General features: G+C 33.6%; 2 protein-coding genes across 2 annotated transcripts in view; one reads left to right on the top strand and one right to left on the bottom strand.

Moving 5' to 3' along the window:
• Positions 1-6,078, bottom strand: part of LOC126880073 (LMBR1 domain-containing protein 2 homolog) — a 67,231-nt gene extending 61,153 nt beyond the window's left edge. Inside the window, exons 1-2 of the mRNA XM_050643735.1 lie at positions 5,572-6,078; positions 2,812-2,993 (exon numbers count right to left, since the gene is read on the bottom strand). Of these exons, the coding sequence (XP_050499692.1) occupies positions 2,812-2,993; positions 5,572-5,745 (356 nt within the window). The 5' untranslated portion in view covers positions 5,746-6,078. The remainder of the gene's footprint in view (positions 1-2,811; positions 2,994-5,571) is intronic.
• Positions 6,079-6,453: 375 nt separating this feature from the next.
• LOC126880070 (cyclin-G-associated kinase) overlaps positions 6,454-23,597 on the top strand; it is a 119,181-nt gene continuing 102,037 nt past the window's right edge. Inside the window, exons 1-6 of the mRNA XM_050643729.1 lie at positions 6,454-6,670; positions 6,726-6,787; positions 6,842-7,016; positions 8,044-8,309; positions 19,821-20,043; positions 22,876-23,126. Of these exons, the coding sequence (XP_050499686.1) occupies positions 6,538-6,670; positions 6,726-6,787; positions 6,842-7,016; positions 8,044-8,309; positions 19,821-20,043; positions 22,876-23,126 (1,110 nt within the window). The 5' untranslated portion in view covers positions 6,454-6,537. The remainder of the gene's footprint in view (positions 6,671-6,725; positions 6,788-6,841; positions 7,017-8,043; positions 8,310-19,820; positions 20,044-22,875; positions 23,127-23,597) is intronic.

Raw genomic sequence — 23,597 nt, 5'->3', positions numbered from 1 at the left:
GTTGGAAGCTAGGATGCGAGAAATAGCAACAGCTGTACTCGTTATGTATGTCTTCCTTAAAATGGACCAATAATTCCATATAATTGTATTCACTATTGATAGTGCTTCCACCTTCAAGGTAATCAATGAACGAAATACCTTGTCCATCCAAAAATATGGAAGCAAAAGCCTTGACAGCAATTGTTGGCGCTTTTGGTCACTTCGGACTGATTTCAACTGCTGTTTTCCACTCAGCTAACTGCAGACTTAAGAGTGCAATCTTTTTGCACCAATTGCCACATATTGATATATAAACCTATGTTTATTGTGGTAAAACAATTAGAAAAAACAGTCTGAACCCAGTGAAGCATTTTTTGAAAACTTATAGGCAAACAATTTGTATACAGCTTTCTCAGTGTCAAATGTTTAGTGCCAAAACATCTTTATCTCTTCTGTTATCTCATCTAAGTATCTTTTGGGAAAAGTGGTGAATTTGGGCGACCGCAGCGTGAGCATCATTTATGTTTATCCAATTGTTTTCAAAGTCATAAAAAGTCAGTATTTTTGTTATAGACTACAAACACTTATTAAGACCTTGTTTTTCTTGGTTATGGTCCTTCGAAGTATTTTTGGAGGCCTATAGGCTATTGAGTATGTATTTTAGAAAGGAACTACAACGTTAACGGGATTTTATTGTTTCATATAAACTATAGACAATGGACCTCTAGATAAGAAAAAACCGTGGAATGCTACCATTTAAAGGGGTGCGTTTTTGAGAAAGGGGTGAATTAGTCTCTAGGCACAGGGCGAATTAGGGTGAGTTCTATGCCCTTTGGTGCAAACACCTCTACAGGAAAATTGTTCCAGATTAAATTTACTGTCGAAATATCACATTTTAAAGTCAAAAATATGTTTTTTTACAAAAATATATTCAAAATAAAAGCAAGAAATAAACACGAAAGATAGCAATTTTGTTCTTTGCACCATAACTTTTTTCCACAGGGATATAGGTATAGGCATTGCTTCACAGAAAAAAAACTTCCATCCTTCCTCTTTAAATCGGCGTTTGGTAGAAGTCCCTATGATTTATAGTTTCCAAAATATGATTTTTTAAATTTCGCCACTCACCTCGATTTTGGGACATTTTCCTTGTTATTTTTCAAACATTGTTCTGTAACTTTTTTCTACGTATGTATACTCAATGGTACATTTAGTAGAAAGAGAAGTCAATTACCTTTAAAATGGTCTATTGTAGAAGGCTGTATGACTATCTTTAAGCAAGATGGTTTTTCAAAATTTATACTTTTAATGATTTTTGGTATATTTTACGATTATCTTTAAATTTCTCATTATAACTTTTTTTATTGTATATTTAGGTACATACATTGTGGAATAAAAAATAAAGCTTATTTTCATTGCTTTGTGTACTGTAAAAAATTCTAGGACTATTTTTAAACAATATATGCTTTTTCAAAATGAGACATTCTTTACAACCACTAGGTCCCACCAAGTTGGAACCATATGGAAAACTTTTTTTGTATTAACTTTGTGAAAAAAAGTTATTCTTTATAAAATGCTCTGCATAGTCTAAAACCTAAGATGCAATCATCAGATATAAAATTTTATCAATAGTGTATGAGGTTAAAAAATATTAATTTCGCTCAAGAGTAAAGTACCTTTATATTTCACAATATGAAAAAGTGTTATTAAGAAAAGTTATTTGAAATTAAAAATTATGTTATAATATGCAATTGTATTCTTCTCATTGAAAAAAAAAATAAAAAACTTTTTTTCTCAAATTACGGATACCCTTGGATATCCTATGGATATCTTATTTAAAAATAGTTCTGGAATTTTTTGCAATACACAAAGAAAATATGCTTTTTTATTTTACAATGTAAATACCTAAATGTATACGAAAAAAGTCGTGAGAAATTTTAAAAATAATCATAAAAATATCAAAAATCATTAAATGTATAAAACCTTAAAAAGCATAACTTGCTTAAAAATAGTCGTATAACCTTGTACAATAGACCATTTTAAAGGTAATTGACTTCTCTTTCTACTAAATGTACCATTGCATATACCTAGAGATGCGTAGAAAAAAGTTACAGAACAATGTTTGCGAGAAATCCTATTTCAGAAACTATAAATCCTAGAAACGTCTGGCAAACGTCATTTTAAAGAGGAAGGATGGAAGTTATTTTTCGCTGAAGCAATGCCTATACCTATATCCCTGTGAAGGGAGTTAGGGGGAAGTTATGGGGCAAAGAACAAAATTTCTTTCTTGCTCTTCTTTTGAATATATTTTTGCAAAAAAAAATATTTTTGACTTTAAAATGTGATATTTTGATATTAAATTTAACCTGGAACAATTTTCCTGTAGACGTCTTTGTACCAAAAGTGCATCAAACTCATCCTAATTCACCCTGTGCCTAGGGATTAATTCACCCCTTTCTAAAAAACGTGCCCATTTAAATGGTAGCACTCCGCGGTTTTTTCAAAGTTAGAGGTCCACTGACCATATGAGACAATAAAATCCCGTTAACATTGTAGTTCCTTTTAGCTCTCTTATTTTGAACATAATCAATAGCCTACTACTTCTGTTTTTCATTTTTATTTCTTTATATTCCTTTTAACATACTGCTAGTCTGATCACGCTTAATCATTCAACAATGAACATATTATGTTTTTTTGTTTATTTAACAAAAAAAGAATAAAACATATTATGGTTAAGATGCACGAGAGAAACAAAAAATTCTAAAACAATGTCAAATAATACTTAAAACTACCAAAATACAAACTAATAACTAAAATTATATTGTTTCTTACCATGTTAAAAACTGTGTGCTCCAATAAACTGTGCGCCATAAATTTTCAAATACTCTTTTGGGTAAATTAGTCCAAGGAGGTTCACAGTCATTTACGGAAATGTTTGTGGGATGCAATGTATAATTTGAATTTTCTGTTGTGATATCATCAATGTCTTCCTTGCTGCACTGACGATATACAGTCTACAAAGATAAATAACATGATGTAAACTGTTACTCTAATTAAAAAATACATTATTCAGGTTATTTTATACTATTGGCTGATAACTTACTATCATGGATATGTGATAACTTAGAAAAAAAAAGTCAACGTTTTCTATTACAATATTCATTTTACTAGCAAAGAAAACATCACACATTGCCAATAAACAATGAAATAAATTATCAAGCAGTATTTGAGCAATTGTCTTTTAAATCTCATACAATTCGTTGCCTTGGTTACTTGCTCTGAATGAACAATGAAAGAAACACAAAAAATATCACTGAATGGAGACCAGTGAAAAATAGACCAAAAATAAAGCATTATTTATTCGTTTATTTATGAACGGGCAAAACCCAATTACAATTTATATTAAACGTTTAAATTACACAGAATATGAGTAAATTGAGCCACTCAGTAAAAGTGGTATAGCTGCATATGACTTAACTTTTGACAAATGAAAGATTTTGCATGTTAACGGACTAAAAAATCTCAGTAATACTTACTGAGCCAGTTGTGGCGGATTCTTGACAAGGTTTTATTGAAATTTATATGGGATACCGAATTGCAATGATTGAATTTCATTGTTATTTTGTAATTAGAAGAATACATTTCACCAACAAACATTTGTGAGCTATACCACTTTTCCTCTGAACAGCTTAATTAACAATGAACCTTACTTAATAATGCTTACTAAAACCTGACTCAGAAATTTTCCATTAGATTGAAAAAGGTCAAAGTTAAGGTGCTGGTTTGCTAGTCTGGTAGTTCTAGTGAGGAAGTTGTTAAGGCCATAGTTAGTACTGTGGATTGGGTAATGGAAATTAACTGTAACCCTAGTTGTCTTTAGTGGGATATAAATATTAATTTTTTGAAGAAGGTCTGCTGTTCCAGTTTTCCATGCAGGATATTGTAGAAAGTTATGAGATCCCTTCTCTTATGACAGTCAGTGATTGGTGCCATATTTAGGATATTAAGAATATCTGCATCATTGTAGTTGCCCAAGATATATTAAGTTTTAAAAATTTATGTTCAACTAACTGAAGAGCATTAATATGTACTCCATAGAAAGGAGACCAAATACAGGAGGCAAGGCATACTCAAGATGGGGACAGGGACAGACTAAGTCACGTAGAGAGTTTTTAAAACTGTAATATTTGTGAAGTCCTGGGTATATTTCTTAATAAAACCAAGCATCTGGAAAGCCTTATTAACAACATTATCTAGATGATGAGAAAGCTGTAAGTTTGTATCAATGGTGACCCCAAGTCTTTAAAAAGGGAAGTTCTTTCAAGAGTATAGTGACAATATTATAGTCAAAAACAGTCCAAAATAATAGCATTTCTTGAACAGGAAAAAGTTATAGTTTTACATTTAGTTGGATTAAGTTCTTTGCCATTTCTTTTACACCACTCTAGCTAGATATTTAAATCATACTGCAGTTTCCCAGAATCCTCAAGGGATTTAATTACACAGCTTAATTTTAGGTCATCAGCAAAGAGCAAAGATCAACTGATAGTGAAGCATTCATTTGTTGTTTATGAAAATATTAAATAAGAGTGGCCCAAGGTGAGAGTCTTGATAGTTAGGGAGGGACAAGAATGATCTAAGGACTATTGGACGGAATTAGAGAGAAGAGTTCCCAATGGCTGAAGGGAATGGAATACAATTCTTGAACAGGCCAACAAATATATGGGCTGTACCGCTACAGGAAGACTTTAATTAATTTACATAAATGTATCCTAAAGAAACACTTGTGAAGTAACCCCAAAAAGGTTTTGTTGAGGAACAAAATTTTTAACAGACAGTACATTTCATTATATCGCATAAAGAGGTTTTGTTTTACATTAATGACGATAATTTTGCAGCTCAAATATATTAATATAAAGCAGAGACATATTGACATTATCTATACGCTCTGAGCTTCTCTGGTGTCGCTCCTAGCGGACTACTAATTCAACTTTCACTGGTAATTTTTAAATTTATTATTTAATTGTTATCGCTTAATATTTACAATGCAAAAAAGTAATTAAATTGTAATCGATTTTTTTAAGATTTTGCTAATCATTTTGACGTTCTATTGATAAAATATGAATTTCTTACTTCAGATACTTTCACAATTATCCTGTAGATGGCGCTAAGGTTAATAGATTAATTTATAATTACATATTATGGAACATTAAAAAACTTAAATTCAGTATTTAAAACGTAAGTATATTTAAGGTAAAAATATATACCACAGCTTTGACCAACTAATATTTTTTATAATTATTGTTTTTAATTTTAATTTTAAATTAATCACTTTGACATTTATGTCAAATTTCCGGTAAAAGTTTACAGACTTGTCACTACTGGCGCTCGCGAATTTGTAAATATCCCCTCTATGTATGAGCTCACAGCCTATTAAACATCTGTAGTCATGTCCTTGTCCTAAATCTGTATAAGCAACTATTTAAAATTGATCATTTGTATTTCAATTAAATCTCTATCATCAATCTCTTTTCACAATTATGATCTAAATTAATTTGGTAGGTTTTTACTAATAATTATTAATATACTTACCGAAATAACATCTAAAGGCAAAGCGAATATAATAAGAAAACTGCAATACCAAGCTAGCAGCACAACTAATGTTACAATTAAACGATGCCTAAACCAATTCCCATATCGGTACAAAACTGACGACGATAATATAAAAGATAACAATATTGTTGATACCAAAGGTGTATAGCTCATTTTGAAATAAAATACAATTTACAAATACCACAATCACTTATGCCTTATTGTGTGTTATTTTCTTCTTGCACTTTCTGTGCTTCTTGTTGCATCTTCTCTAGTTTTTCTAATGTATAGCTTTTAAGGGGTATCAGACGGGGTTTACAAAATACAAGTCCGGGAACGTCTTCTATTATTACTTGTCCATGTTTCTTTAAGACGGGTTTGAATTGAGTTTGTTCGGAAGACATACTGGGATATGTCTATAGATTCATAATAATCTGTTTTATATCAATAACATGTAAATCATTAAAATATAACACACAGGCATTTATGCAAAACCGACTATTTATCTTCTTGACAGAATTATGACATTACGACCATTACGTCATTACGTGAAACATGACAATGACAGCTGTTCTTTACGTGACAAAAGTTTCAAAAAGAAGTTATGACTCGATCATTCAGCTCTACAGTAATTTTTCCTAAAAATCTAATGCGCAACAATCTACTTTTAATTTTAGTTAATTTGTAGATAATATTTAGGTATTTATTTTTGATATAAATATTTTCCATATAATTTAGTTTGATGTGTAAATTTAATAATTTTATTTTTTAAATTTTTTAAAATTTTAGTACGCCTATGGTGACCTTCACAAATGCATTTTATTTTTATGCAGTTGTCTGGCTGTCAACCAGAGCGGACTGTCATTCCCCACTAATCCCCACTGACATTGACATTGACGGTTAGTAGGAGGCAGGATTGGATATATCTCAAATATATTTATCAGGAATATGAATTTGTGAACAAAAATGAGTGAATTATTTAAATCTGCCTTCGAGTATTTTAGCGGTCCTACGAATGGGCAGATTGAAAACAGTTTTGTAGGACAAACTATAGAAATTTCTAATGTTCAACTAAAAATAAAAAAAGTTATTGCAGAAGGTGGTATTTTTAATATTGATTTTTAAACATTTTAAATAAATTGAATACTTTTTAGGTGGATTTGCTGTGGTTTTTGTAGCACAAGATGTAACAACAGGAAAAGACTATGCTTTGAAGGTATTATCAAAGTATTTTATAAAGTAATTGTGGTGTAATTATCCTTTGTTATAGAGACTGTTAGCAGCTGATGAAGAAAGCAAAAATAATATTATAAGAGAAATAAATATATTAAAGAAGGTATCTGGTCATCCAAATATAATTCAGTATTTAACAGCTTCTTTTATTGATAAGTCCCAAACGCAACATGGCCAATCAGAATTTTTATTGGTGACAGAACTTTGCCCTGGTATGTTTAAATTGTTTTGGTATTTTATAGTGATAGGGTGCTCGAATACCAAGAATAGACAAGTATTCGATTCCTGAAAGTGCTCGAGAACTTAATTCAAAGTATTCGAATACTAGTTGACGAAGCAGTTGCTATTTTTAAGGTACTCATACTCAATCTGGGTCTTGGTACTTGGATATCAGCAGCTATTTTTAAACAGATGATGTCTCCCAATATAAGCAGAGAAGTTAGTTTTATAAACAAATATTTTTGGAGGTCAAATAATAGATATAATAAACTCTCATAATGAATATTTCAGATACGAAAAAACTGACAATATGACTGCACAGTTGATGGTTTATTTTCTAATAGCATTCTCCATTAAACAAAGAAAGTGTGCTTATTTTCAAGATAATCAAAACAGCTAATTAAGCCTATCATATTTCTATAAACATATTTCAGTAAGTGTGAGAGCCACTAATGAATATAAACATTAAGGGGGTAGGTGCAAAATCTTGGTCCAATGCTATTTAATTGCATTCATTTTTGTCTAATCCTGAGAAAACTAATAAGTATTTTTGAAAAATTTAAATGCAGAATGAAAGATTACATCATTACCAAGGGCTGAAAGTATCTTAAAACTTCTTACGTTACAGGGGTGAAAAAAAAGAAAATTTAGTGTGATTTCTAATTTCAAATCTCATTCAAAAGAAACTTTTTGTTTATTCTAAGGGACTTTCGGCCCTTGGTAATAATATTATCTCTTATTACGCTTTTAAATTTTTCAAAAATATTTATTACTATTCTCAGGATTTGAAAAAAATAAATGAATTTAAATAGCATTTGACCAAGATTTTGTGCCTACCCCCATAAACAAATCAGGAATTGAAGAATTTAAAACAGTATTTATTTTTTAAATCAACTTTAAATATAAAATCGGTTCTTGGTACTCAAAAAAGTTCTCGAGTACAGCGTTCTTGTCCTTAAAAGTATTCGATTCTGCCCATCACTAGTATTTTAGAGAAAATATATCTGTTTTGTCTTTTAGGAGGATCTTTGGTCGAAGTTTTGCAAGCACGTACTTCTGCTTTTGATGTAGATCTAATAACAAGAATTTTTTACCAGACATGCAGAGCTGTAGCCCATATGCACTCACAAAATCCTCCCATTATTCATAGAGATTTGAAAATTGAAAATCTTTTAATTAGTGCAGAAAGTAGTTTAAAATTATGTGACTTTGGATCTGCTACAACTGAAGTGTACAGGCCTGACATATCATGGACTGCCAATCAACATGCTGGACTTGAAGAAAATGTATGTACTTGAATACCTCTAATTTATGTGAATCACAATTAATATTTTTTATGTAGATAAGGACACACCATTAAACTTGATAAAAATAATAAACTTAAAGATAAAGCCCATAACTAAATTAAAATTCATGGTGACGTTTCAATTATTACTTTAATCATCGTCAGAATAATAAGTTTCTTGAGCGGATGCTTTAAAATAATTTTAAAGGAACAAACAATAATTAATGAAAACGTAAAAAATGACATTGACAATCATTGGGTTACGTCAATAATTTCAAACACGCCATGTCTTGTTGCGTGTTTAAGGGTGGCTTCAAAAGAAATATGGATAATGCCTCCTTGATGCTGAGTTCTGTTGGAGAACTTGCATGACCAATGATTGAGAAGTCCTTACGACTAATAGGGTGGTCAGAATCAGTCATATGTTGGAATACCGCTGAATTTGGAATTGTTCTTGATCGTTTTCCTAAATGAGGAGTGACACCTAAGTGTTCGCAACATCTGACATTGACGTCGAGTCTTCCTGACGTACGTAGCTGCACAGCTACTACATTTGAATTGGTATATATATTTTTCGTTGAACTTCTTAGAAAGATACATCAGACGTTTTTTCAATAACAAATTCCAACCAAACAGCAAAAGTAGAAGAAATCAAAGAAAAGATCTATATCACACTTCCATATACTGGTTACCACAGCTTACAAATCCGACGCAACATCCGTAGAACAATTAAAAAAGCATTTCCCTCTATAGAATTAAGATTTGCTTTCACGACTTTGGAAAGAATAGGATCTCGTTTCCATGTGAAAGACATGATTCCTAGTGATCTCGCATCTAACATTATATACCAATTCAAATGTAGTAGCTGTGCAGCTACGTACGTCGGGAAGACTCGACGTCACTTTAATGTCAGATGTTGCGAACACTTAGGTGTCACTCCTCACTTAGGAAGACGATCAAGAACAATTCCAAATTCAGCGGTATTCCAACATATGACTGATTCTGACCACCCTATTAGTCATAAGGACTTCTCAATCATTGGTCATGCAAGTTCTCCAACGGAACTCAGCATCAAGGAGGCATTATCCATATTTCTTTTGAAGCCACCCTTAAACACGCAACAAGACATGGCGTGTTTGAAATTATTGACTTAACCCAATGATTGTCAATGTCATTTTTACGTTTTCATTAATTATTGTTTGTTCCTTTAAAATTATTTTAAAGCATCCGCTCAAGAAACTTATTATTCTGACGATGATTAAAGTAATAATTGAAACGTCACCATGAATTTTAATTTAGTTATGGGTTTTATCTTTAAGTTTATTATTTTTATCAAGATTAATATTTTTATTGAATTACAAATATATGAGGCGCTCAGGGCCCAAAAACGAAGTTTTGAGATAATGTAATCTTTGCATTCGAATTTACATTGTGCTTATGGGATATATATATATACAAGCTGTACGCTCCCGAGGAAGCTGAAGCTGTTTTCACTTGAAGATCCTTTTTGTGGGGGATCATCCCATTCTGACTTTAGTTTTACAATTGCTGGTGTGACTTCGCTGTTTCCACTACCTTTCTCCATCCTTCTCTCTCTCTGATTTTGCTTCCTATATTTCTAATTTCCATACTTCTTAAGTCTTCTTCCACTTGTTGTCTCCATCTGAGTTTAGGCCTGCCTCTGGTTCTTGTACCTGGTGGTATCCATTCGGTTATAACTCTTAACGGATTGTTCTTCTCTCTTCTCATTATGTGTCCATACCATCTAATTCTCTGTGCTTTTGTTGCTCTTACTATGTTCTCTTGACCCATCCATTCTTGTATTTCGTGGTTCATCCATTGCCTTGCATCCTCTTCGTTTTCCCTCTTTGGTCCCAGAATTTTTCTCATAATTTTTCTCTCAAAAACTTTCAGCTGCTCTTCTTCTCTTGCTGTTAATGTGAATGCCTCCAAAGCATATAGCACTATTGGTCTTATGGTCGTTTTGTAGATTTTCATTTTTGTATTCCGGCTTATCTTCTTATCTTTGAAAATTTTTTTATTTCTGTAGAATGCTTTGTTTCCTGCTTGAATTCTTCTTTTCATATCTACACTTTCATTTCTTCTGTTGACTAATACTCCCAAATATTTGAATGTTTCAACCTCTTCGAAGCTGTGTGCGTCTATTGTCATTTCTGTCAGTTGCGTCTTCTTTTTTTTACTTACATTCATGTATTTTGTTTTATTTTCATTTATTTCCAGTCCTCTTAGTTTGGATTCGTTTTCTATTTCTTGAAAGGTTTTCTTTAATGCCTTTTTATCTGTTGCTACTATGGTTATATCGTCCGCATATCCAATTATTTGTACTGTATTTTTATTTATAGTTCCTGCGTTTGACAACTTTTTTATTATCTTATCTAATGATAGAATAAATAGTACAGTTGAGAGCGCATCTCCTTGTCTTACTCCATTTTTAATTTTTATTATTTCTGTTCTCTCTCTTCCGGTGTCTATTGTTGCTTGGGAATCTCGCATTGTCATTTCTATCATTCTTATAATTTTATTTGGTATTTTGCTCTCTTGTAAGTCTTGGATCATTTTTCTTCTACTTAGTTTGTCAAAAGCCTGTTTAAAGTCTAGAAAAAGTATATGTGCTTCTCCGTCGTACTCGTATGTTTTCTCTATCGCTTGTTTTAGTGTATGGATAGCATCTATCGTGGATCTTCCTTTTCTGAAACCGTACTGGTAGTCTCCTATGCTTTGTTCTGTGTATATTGTTAGTCTGTCTCTAATTATACCAGTCAGTACTTTATATGTTACATTCAGTAAATTAATTGCTCGGTAGTTTTTACATATCCTGTGGTCTCCTTGTTTTGGGATTGTCACAATAATTCCTTTCTTCCATTCTTCGGGCATTGTTTCCTTATTCCATATATTCTGTATTAGTTCATAAATCTTTCTGTATAGTGCTTCACCCCCGTATTTTATAAGTTCTGCACATATTCCGTCGTCTCCCGCTGTTTTCCCGTTTTTCAGTTTGCATATTGTATCTTTTACTTCTGTATAGGTCAATTCTTCTTCTTCACCTTGTTCCGGGTTCATTATTGTTTCTCTTTCTTCTTCTACATCCGTTTCTTGATACATTTCTTCGAAATACTTCTGCCATGTTTCTGCTTCTATGGCTACATTAGCTGTCCGTTTTCTACTACCTAGCTTTAAGTATTGGTACAGTGGTTTTGAATTGTGTCTCTTATTTTCTGTTTCGATCTCGTTCATAATTTCGTCTACTTTTTTATTTTTCTTTGATTTAAACAATTTCTTTGTCTTTTTCCTTTGATCTTGGTATTTTTCTCGTTCCTCTTCTTTACCTGTGCTTAGCCATTTCAATCTTGTTTTATTCTTTTCGTCCACTGCTAGTTTGCACTCTTCGTCAAACCAATTGTTTCTTCTTTCTTTTTGCATTTTTCCAACTACTTTCTCTGCTGCAGTGTTTATTCCTTGTTTGATTTTTTTCCACTGCTCCTCCATTTCTTGTTCCTCCTTGAACTGCATCTCTACATTTACTTCTTTTACAAATCTTCTTTTTACTCCTTTATCTTTCAATTTATCTACGTCCCATCTTCCCTGTGCTTTTCGTCTTTCATTCTTTGTTGTTTTTATTTTACATTTTGCAATCACTAGCATATGGTCCGAATCGATGTTTGCCCCTCTGTGAGATCTCACGTCATTTATCGACTGTTTGTGTGACTTTTTAATAAGTACATGGTCTATTTGATTCCCCTCCAGACTGCCTGGTCTCATCCATGTTATCTTGTGTATGTTTTTGTGTTTATATCTCATGCTACTTATGTCCATGTTTAATGCCGCTGCTAAATTACATAATCTTTCTCCATTATTGTTTGTTGTGCTATGTAATGAGTTTTCCCCTGCAACCTCCCTAAAGCATTTTTCTTTACCTATTTGTGCGTAGCGGGTAGGAACTCCTTTGAAGTCCTTTGGACTCTCTTGGATAGTCCTATCAGGGAAAGTGAATCAATCCCTGCCCCCCGCAGATTCCAGGAGCTTCTTGACCCGGGAAGCTAGTACCTGCTAAGGGTCCCTTGTCCAGGGTCACGGATGAAGTCCAGAACGGCATCCAAGGCGACGAAGAATACTTCCGGTACGGCGAAGATGGCGGAGCTGGCAACCCTCGATTTTAGGGGTAGTATAAGATCACAAACCTAGAAGCGTCTGACCCGGAGCGGGCGGCTTCAAACAGCGTCGGTACTCACAATGAGCGGCTGAATTAAAAACTCACCAACCCGCCTTGCCAGCGTGGTGTTTTAAGGCAAATACCTCCCAACAAAATGTCAGATTTTAAAACAGAAGCGGATGTACCCCAGGTGAGTATAGCGAGAAATCGAAACTCTCACACTGATTTATCAGTCTGTCCCAAGGATTCTGGGGGGGACAAAAAACTGACGACGCGAAAGACGAAAAAACCTCTAACACTCTTTATCTGTACCTACAATGCCAGAACATTATTATCTGAAGAAAAAGTCACTGAAATGGAAATCGAGATGTCAAAAGTAAAATGGGATATCATTGGAGTCAGTGAAGTAAGACGACATGGAGAAAACCTGACAACACTAAAATCAGGGCATATATTTTATAGTATAGGTAGTGAAACCGAATCAGTCGGGGGAGTTGGATTCTTTATACACAAAAGACTTGCAAATGACATAGTGATTACAAGAAGTATATCCACAAGAGTAGCCTATTTAATCGTAAAGCTAAACCGAAGGTATAAAATAAAGATTATTCAGGTATACGCACCAACAACGAACCATCCGGATGAGGAGATTGAAGACTTCTACGATGACATCTCAACGGCACTGAAAGAAACACCAACACATTACACGATTATATGCGGCGACTTTAACGCAAAGATCGGTCTAAAGCAGGATGAACAGGAAACAGCACTAGGTAAATTTGGATCCAAAGGCAGAAACGAGCGTGGCCAAACACTACTAGAATTTCTATTACAACAAAATCTTTACCAGATGAATAGTTTCTTCTCTAAAAAAGATCACAGAAGATGGACGTGGAAAAGCCCAGATGGTAAGACCAGAAACGAGATAGACTACATAATCAGTGACAAAAAATATATATTCAACGATGTCACAGTCCTTAATAGCTTTACCACAGGCAGCGATCATAGAATGGTAAGAGCCAAACTAAAATTAGACTTAATAACAGAAAGATCCAAAATGATTAGGAAGAAAGCCAACCCAATATGGATTGACCCAACGAATTTAAATGAATACCAAGGCAATATCAATAAAATCCTACAACAAAATGAATGCATGAATAATGTAGATGCCCTAAACGAAAATATCGTAGAAGCTATTCGAGAGGCTCAAGTAAAATGCTGTCCTAAAAGAAGCCAAGACGAAAAAATAACCATTGAAACAAAGCAACTAATGGAAACTAGAAGAAAAATCAAAGAAAACGAAAGCACTGACGAAGAAGAACTGCGAAAAATAAACAAAGAAGTATCAAAAGCTATAAGGAAAGATTTAAGGAAATTTAAGAATGAAAAAGTCCAGCGGACTATAGAAGAGAATAAAAGTCTGAAAGTCCTGAGAAGGCGGCTAAACAATGGAAAATGCGAAATACACAAACTAAAGAACAAAGAAGGAGTCCCCACATCAAATAGAGAAGAACTACTACACATAGTTGAAGACTTCTATCAAGAACTATATACAAGCCAAAGAGAAGACCAAAAGAATTTAGAAGCCGCTGCATCACGCAAAGTTATCAACCAGGGTTCAGAGCTCATGCCAGAGATCACACTAAGCGAAATCCAGGACGCAATGAAAAGGATGAAAAACAACAAAGCGCCAGGAGAAGATGGAGTCGTAATAGAAGCTATAAAGATGGGTGGACGTGTCCTTCTCAACCAAATAAAAATTTTGTTTAACCTTTGTCTAACAGATTGTTGCATACCGGAAACATGGAACAATGCAGTAACAATTTTACTACACAAGAAAGGAGACAAGGCGCACCTAGAAAACTATAGACCAATCAGCTTATTGAACCACATCTATAAAATGTTTACCCGAATAATTACGACAAGACTAGAAAAAAAGTTAGATTTCTACCAACCCCGAGAACAAGCTGGATTCCGCTCAAAATTCGGAACGAACGATCACCTACAAACAGTAAAAACCTTAATAGAAAAGTCGATAGAATATAACAAACCACTGGTACTTATCTTCGTAGACTTTCACAAAGCCTTCGACACTGTGGAATTAGACAGCATTATAACTGCTCTGAACAATAGTAGAATAGATTACCGGTTTACAAAGTTAGTGCAAACATTATACCAAAACGCCACAATGCGTGTAAAACTACATGATACTACCAGAGAAATTCATATCAAGCGAGGTGTGAGACAGGGCGACACTCTCTCACCTAAATTATTTATAGCGGTCCTCGAATACGCCTTTAAAATGCTAAAGTGGGAAAATAGAGGAATAAAGATAGATGGAGAAATGCTCAATCATCTGCGTTTTGCCGACGATATAGTACTTATTACCGAAGATCTGGGTGAAGCACAACAAATGCTACTAGAATTAGAAAACGTGTCTTCAACAATAGGTCTAAAAATGAACATCAGTAAGACCAAATTTATGACAAATTTAGTTCCCAGCGAACACCTAACCATCCAAAATCAAGTGGTAGAATTGACAGAAAAGTACATATATCTCGGTCATGAAGTCAGAATAGGCAAGGACAATCAGACCTGCGAATTTCAACGACGAATAACACTTGCTTGGGCGGCGTATGGATCACTAAGAGACATCTTTAAGAGCAACATCCCGACAGCTATGAAACGGAAGACATTTGACCAATGCGTTCTTCCTATTATGACATACGGAGCAGAAACTCTCACGCTCACAAAAACAACAGCACTAAAAATGCGAGTGGCACAAAGGCGCATGGAAAGATCGATTCTCGGCGTGACAAAAAAAGACAAAATAAGGAACCAAGACTTAAGGAAAAGAACAGGTATCACTGATGTCGTTGAACGTATAGCCAAGCTGAAATGGAATTGGGCAGGTCACATAGCGCGACTGAAAGACTCACGATGGACCAGAAAACTAATTGACTGGCGCCCAAGAGAAGACAAACGCAGCAGAGGACGACCACCAACACGCTGGATGGACGACATTAAACGAATATCCAAGAAATGGCAACAAGAAGCACAGAACCGTGAAGAGTGGCGAAGAATGGGAGAGACCTATGTCCAGCAGTGGACAGAAGAGGTTGTATGATGATGATTTGTGCGTTGAAATCACCTATAATAATTAATATATCTTCTCCCGGGATTTTTTCGGCATTTTCTTCTAGTGTTTCATAGAACTGTTGTTTTATTAAGTCATCACTGTTTTCTGTGGGTGCATAGACATTTATTATGGACAACTTGTTCGGTTTGCTGTTTACCCTTATGTATGATAATCTTTGACTTATGGGTTTAAATTCCATAACTTTATGCCTCATTTCCCCTAACACAATAAAAGCAGTTCCTCCATATCCTTGTTTTTCTTCTCCAGCATACCATACTGTATAATTTTCTTTTTCGATTTTTCCATGTCCCCCCCACCTGGTTTCTTGAATTCCTGCAATATCTATATTGTATTGTTTCAACTGTGTCGCTAGCTCTTCTATTTTTCCTTCTTCTAGCAGTGTCCTGACGTTCCATGTTCCAATTTTTTTTGTCATTTTTTTAATTCTCTTCCTTTTTTTTGTATTTTTCTTATTATTTTGAATATACCGTGACTCATTTACCTCTTCGTTTGCATTGTCTGTTTCCTTTTCATCCATCCGTTCTCTTTTGTCTAGTTTTTTGGGACATTTTCAATTTCTATAAGTTTATTTTCTCTTGCATTCCATTTTAGCACTTTGTCATTTATTTCTAATTTCTGGTATCTGATTTTTACTTTTGCTCCTTTGCTTCTCTGTTGTTTTGCTATGTCTCTGATTTCTTTTTGTATCTTTGCTTCCTTGAACGTCAGCGCTGCATCTATGTATATTTCTCTACAGTCTCTTTTGTATTTGAGTTTACCTTTTTCTTGCAGTATTTTCTGTTTGTCTTCCCAGCTCTTCGTTTCTATTATACATTTCTTGTATCCTATCTTAAACGCACTTTTAACTTCTATTTTCAGTTGCAGCTCTGTTTCCATCATTTTTTGTATGTTTTCTCTTAGTCTAACTTCATCTTCCAGATCTACCTGAATTCCTGTTATGATTAATTTATTGCGTATTTTTTCTTTATCGATCTTCTCTAATCTATTCTCCATGAGTGTTAACGCTTTTTTGAGTTCTTCGTTTTCTTTCTCCCATTTTTGTTCTTTTTTTCTACTTCTCTTTTTAAATTTTCTGTTTCTGCTTTGTTTTGCTTAAGCTTCTGCTTAATATCTTCCAGTTCGTTTTTCATATCCTTGATTTCATCTTTAATCTCTGTTTTGCTTTCCAGAATATCTTCTTTAATTTCTTGCCTCATCTGGCTCAGCAATATCTTAATCTCCTCCATGTCAGTTAATATTGTACTTACTTTTTTTATGCGCGTGTCTGGAGCTTTTTTGCTTTTATGTTGCTCTTCTTTGTCTTCTTCAATCGAGCTGTCGTGCTCCGGTTTGTGTCTTTTTCCTTCTGTTTTATTTTCTTCGTTGTTCATCTATTTGTCTTGTTGTTTGTTTTCTAGACTGAAAATCTTTATCAATATAATGCGAGAAAAATATATTTTTAGTTCACTTATGGGATGGCGCTACAAATTATGTAGTGCCATTTAGCCATATATAGAGGTAGGTTGTGTAGACCCCTGTTAATAGGAAGATTTAATGTTGCTGCTGTTATTGATATATTAATCTAAAAATGCTTAATTTGTGGGTTAGGCCACTGTTGCTCTGAGCGCCACATATAATATAGTGATGACTGAAAATGTTTAAAGTATTATGTTATCTATTGCTTTTTATTAAAAGTTTAATATTGGAGATAATAGAAAGATATTATTAATTAATCTAAGTTCTAAATTTTCATCTCCGATAGGTCATTAAATGAAGGTGGAATATGGTGATACTGTCTAGTTTTCCATGTCACCACTGAATTACATGAAAATTTGGATTTAGGTTCCTCTTACCCCCCACTTCACTTTTGGACTTGTGCTGTTGGTTGCTTCTAATTAGGGGGTGAAAGCTACCCCCTTTCATGAGTGAATAAACGTATTATGTTCAAAATAAGTCAGGAAATCGATAAACTGACTAACGACAAGCAACTTTTATTCTATAGATAGAGTTTTTTCACAAAGTCAAAACTTTTTGAGTTATTTGCCAAACAAAATTTTCATTTTTCAACAAAAACAACACCACGTTTTTAGGTGGTTATTCGCAAATAACTCAAAGAAGTAAATATTTTAACGAAAAAAATATTCTTAGCAAAAATATAGCGTATAAAAAAAATTTGTTCAAAAAGCTTGTAAAAAAAAATTGTGTATGAGTTATACCTAACGAAAAGTAGGTTCTTGTTTGACAAATTCCAAATCAAAAATTTTAATGTGAAATACCTAAAAAATGAAGTACCTACTTTTTGGGAAAACTCATAACTTTTTTAAAGCGTTTAAAAAAAATTATTTTTATTTTTAAAAAAAGTTTATAGCAATAAAAGAAGCAAGTTACGCTCAAAATAAAGTTGATTCCTTTTTTTGTAAAAAAATAGTGAAAATCACCCACTAATTAACATCCCAAATGAAATTAATGATTACTACTCCTCAAATTACTTTATTTAAGCATGTGTTGTTTATATGAGCTCTATATCCCATCAGTTTCAAGTGCTTATTTTTGAAAGGACTGTAGTTGAATGGGTTTGAACGAGTCACTAATCACGAGTGCATGCAAACTTTGAACAGCCCTACCTTAACCAATTTTTGTTTTTACACCAACTTAAAACCACGTTTTTATAAGTCAAAAAGTAAGTATTTTATCGAAAACGATATTCTAAGCAAAAATGTAACTTACAAAAAAAATGAAAAAAATTGTGTACCTATACAAGAAATCTGTGTAGCCCTAGTAGAAGAAGAGTAATGTATTTATGTATATGATGTGTAAGTTAAAAGTGCTTATTTTGAAAGAGTTGTAGTTGAAAGGGCTTGAGTCACTAATCATGAGTGTATGTAAACTTTGAACAGCCATATCTTAACCAATTTGTGTCTTAGAGAATAACAAAAAAATCCAAAATATTCAGAAAAGCAAAATCTACATTTTTTTACTCAACATTTTTCATATCACTAATACTTTTGAAGTTTTTTTTTAAAAGGTTTGGTTTTTTATTTTAATGCCATGGAAATGAATGATTGGAGATGATGTTGCTGGCTCACTAGACTTGATAGGGTGAGAAACGAAGATATTAGGAGAGAAATGGAAATTGATGTAGATATAATATATACGACCAAAGCCAAAAGACTCAACTGGTATCGACACCTTCAGAGAATGCCTGAAAATAGATGGCCAAAAAAAGAAACGAGGTAGACCAAGACAATCTTGGAGAGAAGATGTTAAAGATGCAATGACCGCAAGAGATCTAAAAACTGAAAATTGCTTCAGTTGAAAACGCTGGAAATTAGAATGAGAGAAGCGGCGCCAGCTCTAGAGGCCTTGCTTATTATATATATAAACCAATATTTTTCAAAAACAAGCACTTTGGACTCATGCAATTTACAGATCATATAAAAAATACGCAAGTAAAATAAAGCGGTAACAATTAATCTCATTTGGAATGCTAATTAGGGGGTGATTTTCACGATTTTTTTTTTAGCGTAACTTCCATAGTTTTGATGCTAGAAACTTTTATAAAAAAAACAAAAATAAAGCTTTTATAGGTATATACAATTAAAAAAAAAAGTTTTGATGAGTTTTCCCCCAAAAAGTGCTTTGTTTTTTGTTTATTTCATGTTGAAATATTTTATTCGTAATTTAACTAATAAAAATCTATGTTTCATGAGCTACAACTATGCTTCTACTGGGTGTACAGATATCATATCTGTACCTCTTTTTCATTTTTTTATGAGCTAGTTTTGCTAATATTTTTTCCAATGAATTGCTTACTTTTTTAGTTATTTGCGAAAAACCGTCTAAAACGTGTTGAAAACGTTTTTTTATTGAAAAATGAGCATTTTGACTGACAAAATAACTCAAAAAGTATTGACTTACTGAAAAAAACTCTATAGAACAAAAGTTGCTTTGAATTAGTAGTTTATCCATTTCCAGATTTATTTTGTACATGTTTTTTTCCTCCCGATAGGAGGTGCCTTTTACCCCCTAAGCAAAAGCAACCCTGGGCTCAAGTCCAAAAGTGAAGCGAAGGGTAGAAGGAACTAAATCAAAATTTTCAAGCGAATCTGTCATGACAAGGAAAAGTACACTCCAAAACAGTCATTTACTGGTCTAAGATAGTGTATATTTTTTAACACAAAATGTTTCATTGCTTTATGTAGATGGCCAAATTCACAACACCAATGTATAGGGCTCCAGAAATGGTTGATACTTGGAACAATTACTTTGTTGGTACTCCTGTTGATACATGGGCACTGGGATGTATCTTGTATACCTTATGTTTTATGAGACATCCATTTGAAGACAGTGCAAAGTTAAGGATAATGAATGCAAATTACAATATTCCCCCAGATCCTAAGTTCTCTTGCTTTCATGAAATTATTAGTAAGTATAAGAAGGATTTGTCTAATTTTAGAGTTGATCCTAGATTGCTATAATGTGGTGCATAACAGTAATTACATTATATTATATCTACAGTTATCAATACATGTATTTTTGCAGTGACTGTTCAAATGTTACAGCATTCTCGTTACAAATTGTTTAATTTTCGTTACAAATTGTTGTTTAATCCAAAATTAGGAGGCTATATTTTGTTCTGATCAGCAGTGATTTTATTATATTATACTAAAGCAGAATATCTATAAGACATAACCTGTAGTAAGTTGGTTATACTCAGAGAATGATACCTATTAATTCAACAGTTGTTTTTCTTTGTTTCATATTTCTAAAGATAAAGAGAAACATTATTCGCGGTGTGCAAGTACTTGGAAGGGAATTGAGAAACGATCGTGCGCGAATAGCGGAGAAATATTGCAACTTTCCTAAATAATTCATATTGTCAATTGAAACTGTCAAATTGACGTACATTTCATATCTATTGTCATTGAAGAATAAAATTATATGTTGCTCCACAATATTGAAATGATATGCAATTATTATATAAAGGTAAATTTAATTAATTGTATTTTGCTTGCAGTACTTGCTTATTTTTTCTTCTTATTATTTTTTTGGACTATGGCCTTGACAATTATCCAGTAACCAGGACTAAAATAATTGGCCAATATAATTAAAAGTGCGAATAAACTTGCAGAGCGTAGAAATAGGTGTCGCTTTGCCGAACTTGCACGGTCCCAATACCTGATAAGTTGTTATGGAAAATAATTATTAGATAATTTTTGTTTGGCAACGATGCTTACTAGTGGAGTATTTAGGCTGTAAATACTATAAAATATGTATATACTTCGAGGTCACAAAATAAGATACGAGGTCATAATAGAAAGTATTCGTCAAGTGCAAAACGACAATTGCTGATATCGGTAGCAAGCCAAAGAAACTATATTTGATTAGAGAAGAAGAGAAGATCATGCAGAAAGCAATATTGCAACATCTAGACAAATAAGAAAAGTTTTAGTGTGGCGTACCAGGCCACCTAGTACATAATCACTGATAACACAGAATGAGTAGGTACCAAGCGCAATTGTTTTGATACAGTAGGTATTTGGGATGAGTAATGTTTCTCTTTGTGAAGTGAGAGGCATATGACTTAAATCTATGTATCATCTATCTATATTTCAAAGATTGCTACTATCTAAATTTTGATACAATAAGTTAACCGAGTGTTAACTTAACCGTCAGAAGTCACCTTTTTTCTGCAGACACGCAGTTTTTTTCTGAATACCTTTGATTAACAATTACGTACCACTCAGAATTCATAGGTATATATTGTTTTAATGGCATCTGGGCGGTATGTGTGAGTTTTCTGAAAAAAAAAACCAAGCGATTAACTGCTTCCAAATGTCTGCTCACCTGTCAAAATCTTTTATACCTCTTGTGAATACCGTATTTTAGTATTTTTTTAACATTTAATCCAATATAACATGAGTCTTGTCCATATCATTTTAACAGGTTTTTCATCATCATTCTCTTTGCCTTATCCCTATGCGGGGTCGGCTTCCCTAATTGCATTTCTCCACACAATTCTATCTTAGGTCACATCAATGTCATTTCCCTTTACCAACATGTCCTGCCTTATCGTCTCCCCCAGGTCTTCTTTGGTCTTCCTCTCTTACTCCTTCCAGGAATCTGCACTTCAGCTATTCTTCGTATTGGGTGATTAACGTCTCGACGTTGAACATGACCAAACTATCTTAACCTATGCTCTCTCATTTTGGCATCAATTGGAGCCACACCTAGACTTCCCCTAATATACTCATTTCTAATTTTATCCTTCTTTGTCACTTCACTCATCCATCTAAGCATTCTCATTTCCGCCACATGCATTCGTTGTTCCTCTTTCTTTTTTACTGCCCAACATTCAGTTCCGTACATTATAGCCGGTCTTATGGCTGTGTTATAGAATTTTCCCTTCAACTTCATTGGAATTTTCCTGTCACACAGCACACCACTTGCTTCCTTCCACTTCATCCATCCAGCCCTAATTCTACTGCATGCATCTCCATCTATTTCTCCATTACTCTGTAATACCGATCCCAGGTACTTAAAACTATTGCTTTTTACAATCAGTTCACCATCCAAAGATACCATGTTATTTGTAGTAACTCCAACTTTCACTTTAAATGTCTGGGTTTGGGTCTAGTTATACCATACTAGTGGCCAAGATTGGTGGCGAATCTAGTTGATAAGCTCAAGGTGATCATATTATTTGAAAATTTTTTGTCACGATGACTTTTGCAAGTCTGTAACAATGCAAATAGCATTTCTTCTTCTTGTTCTTACGGTGCCTATCTGTTCCGTATGTTGGCGATCAGCATTGTTATCCTAACTTTGCTTGCTGCTATGAATAGTCCGGTTGCCGATGTATTAAACCACTTTCTCAGGTTTTGAAGCCACGATATTCTTCTTCTCGCTGGTTCCCTCTTTCCAAATACCTTGCCCTGACGAATGCGTTGCAACAAGCCTCTGTTCATTCCTCATAACATGGCCAAGATATTCTAGTTTGCGCTCTTTGATGGTGTTAATTATCTCGCATTCCTTGCCTCTTCTACGCAGGACCTCAACATTATTCACACGATTCAACCACGAAATTCTTAATATGAACAAAATTCTTAATATAAACGAAATAGCATTTATATGAACAAAAATGTTCTAAATCTTATAGGCGCAGAACTTTTGTGTATTTACTTTTCGATATATATATAAATTTATTAAATTGAAACAATTTAGAAAAGTACTCTTTACTAACATTGTCATTATTAGGAGGATGTCTGCAAGCCAACCCACAAGAAAGAATTACAGTATCAGATATTCTTGAAAGACTTGCTGCCATAGCTGAATCTAATGGGTACGACCTTAAGGCACCTCTTATCTTATCGACTCCACAGCACAAAAGCTCAGAACCTCAATCACAGTCAACCTTTTACGATGGACCTTCTAACAACGCTACGAAGGTGCCACCCTCTAGACCTGCCCCTCCAACTGTTGATGCCCCAAGACCACCTCCACAACAGGTAATATTTAACATTAATTATTTGTTTACGTCTTATCTAACACTCTCAGGGCCGGTTGTTCGAACGCTAATCAAAAATGATCATTATCAAATATTTAATTACTGTCACCAACTGTCAATGTCAACTTTGTTTGGGTTGCTGAAAACGTAATTATGGATTACAATTATGAAATTAGTTAATCAATTATGTTAATAATTGTTATGTTAATTGATTAACTAATCTCATAATTATAATCAATTATGTTTTCAGTAACCCAAAGTTGGCATTGACAGTTGGTGACAGTAATTAAATATTTGATAGTGATCATTGTTGATTAGCGTTCGAACAACCGGCCCTTAGTTTTAATGACATCAAATCAGTAGAGATATACTGTGCTACCTAGCATATGAACGTATATTATGCTACCAATGCGCTATTTCGTAGCGATGTTCTTGCAATATGAGCCTTCAGAGAATGAATTCTATATTCGAC

Source organism: Diabrotica virgifera, chromosome 2 (genome assembly GCF_917563875.1).
Source record: "Diabrotica virgifera virgifera chromosome 2, PGI_DIABVI_V3a".
Taxonomy (NCBI): Eukaryota; Metazoa; Arthropoda; class Insecta; order Coleoptera; family Chrysomelidae; genus Diabrotica; species Diabrotica virgifera.
This window is presented reverse-complemented; position numbering and strand designations above follow the sequence as displayed.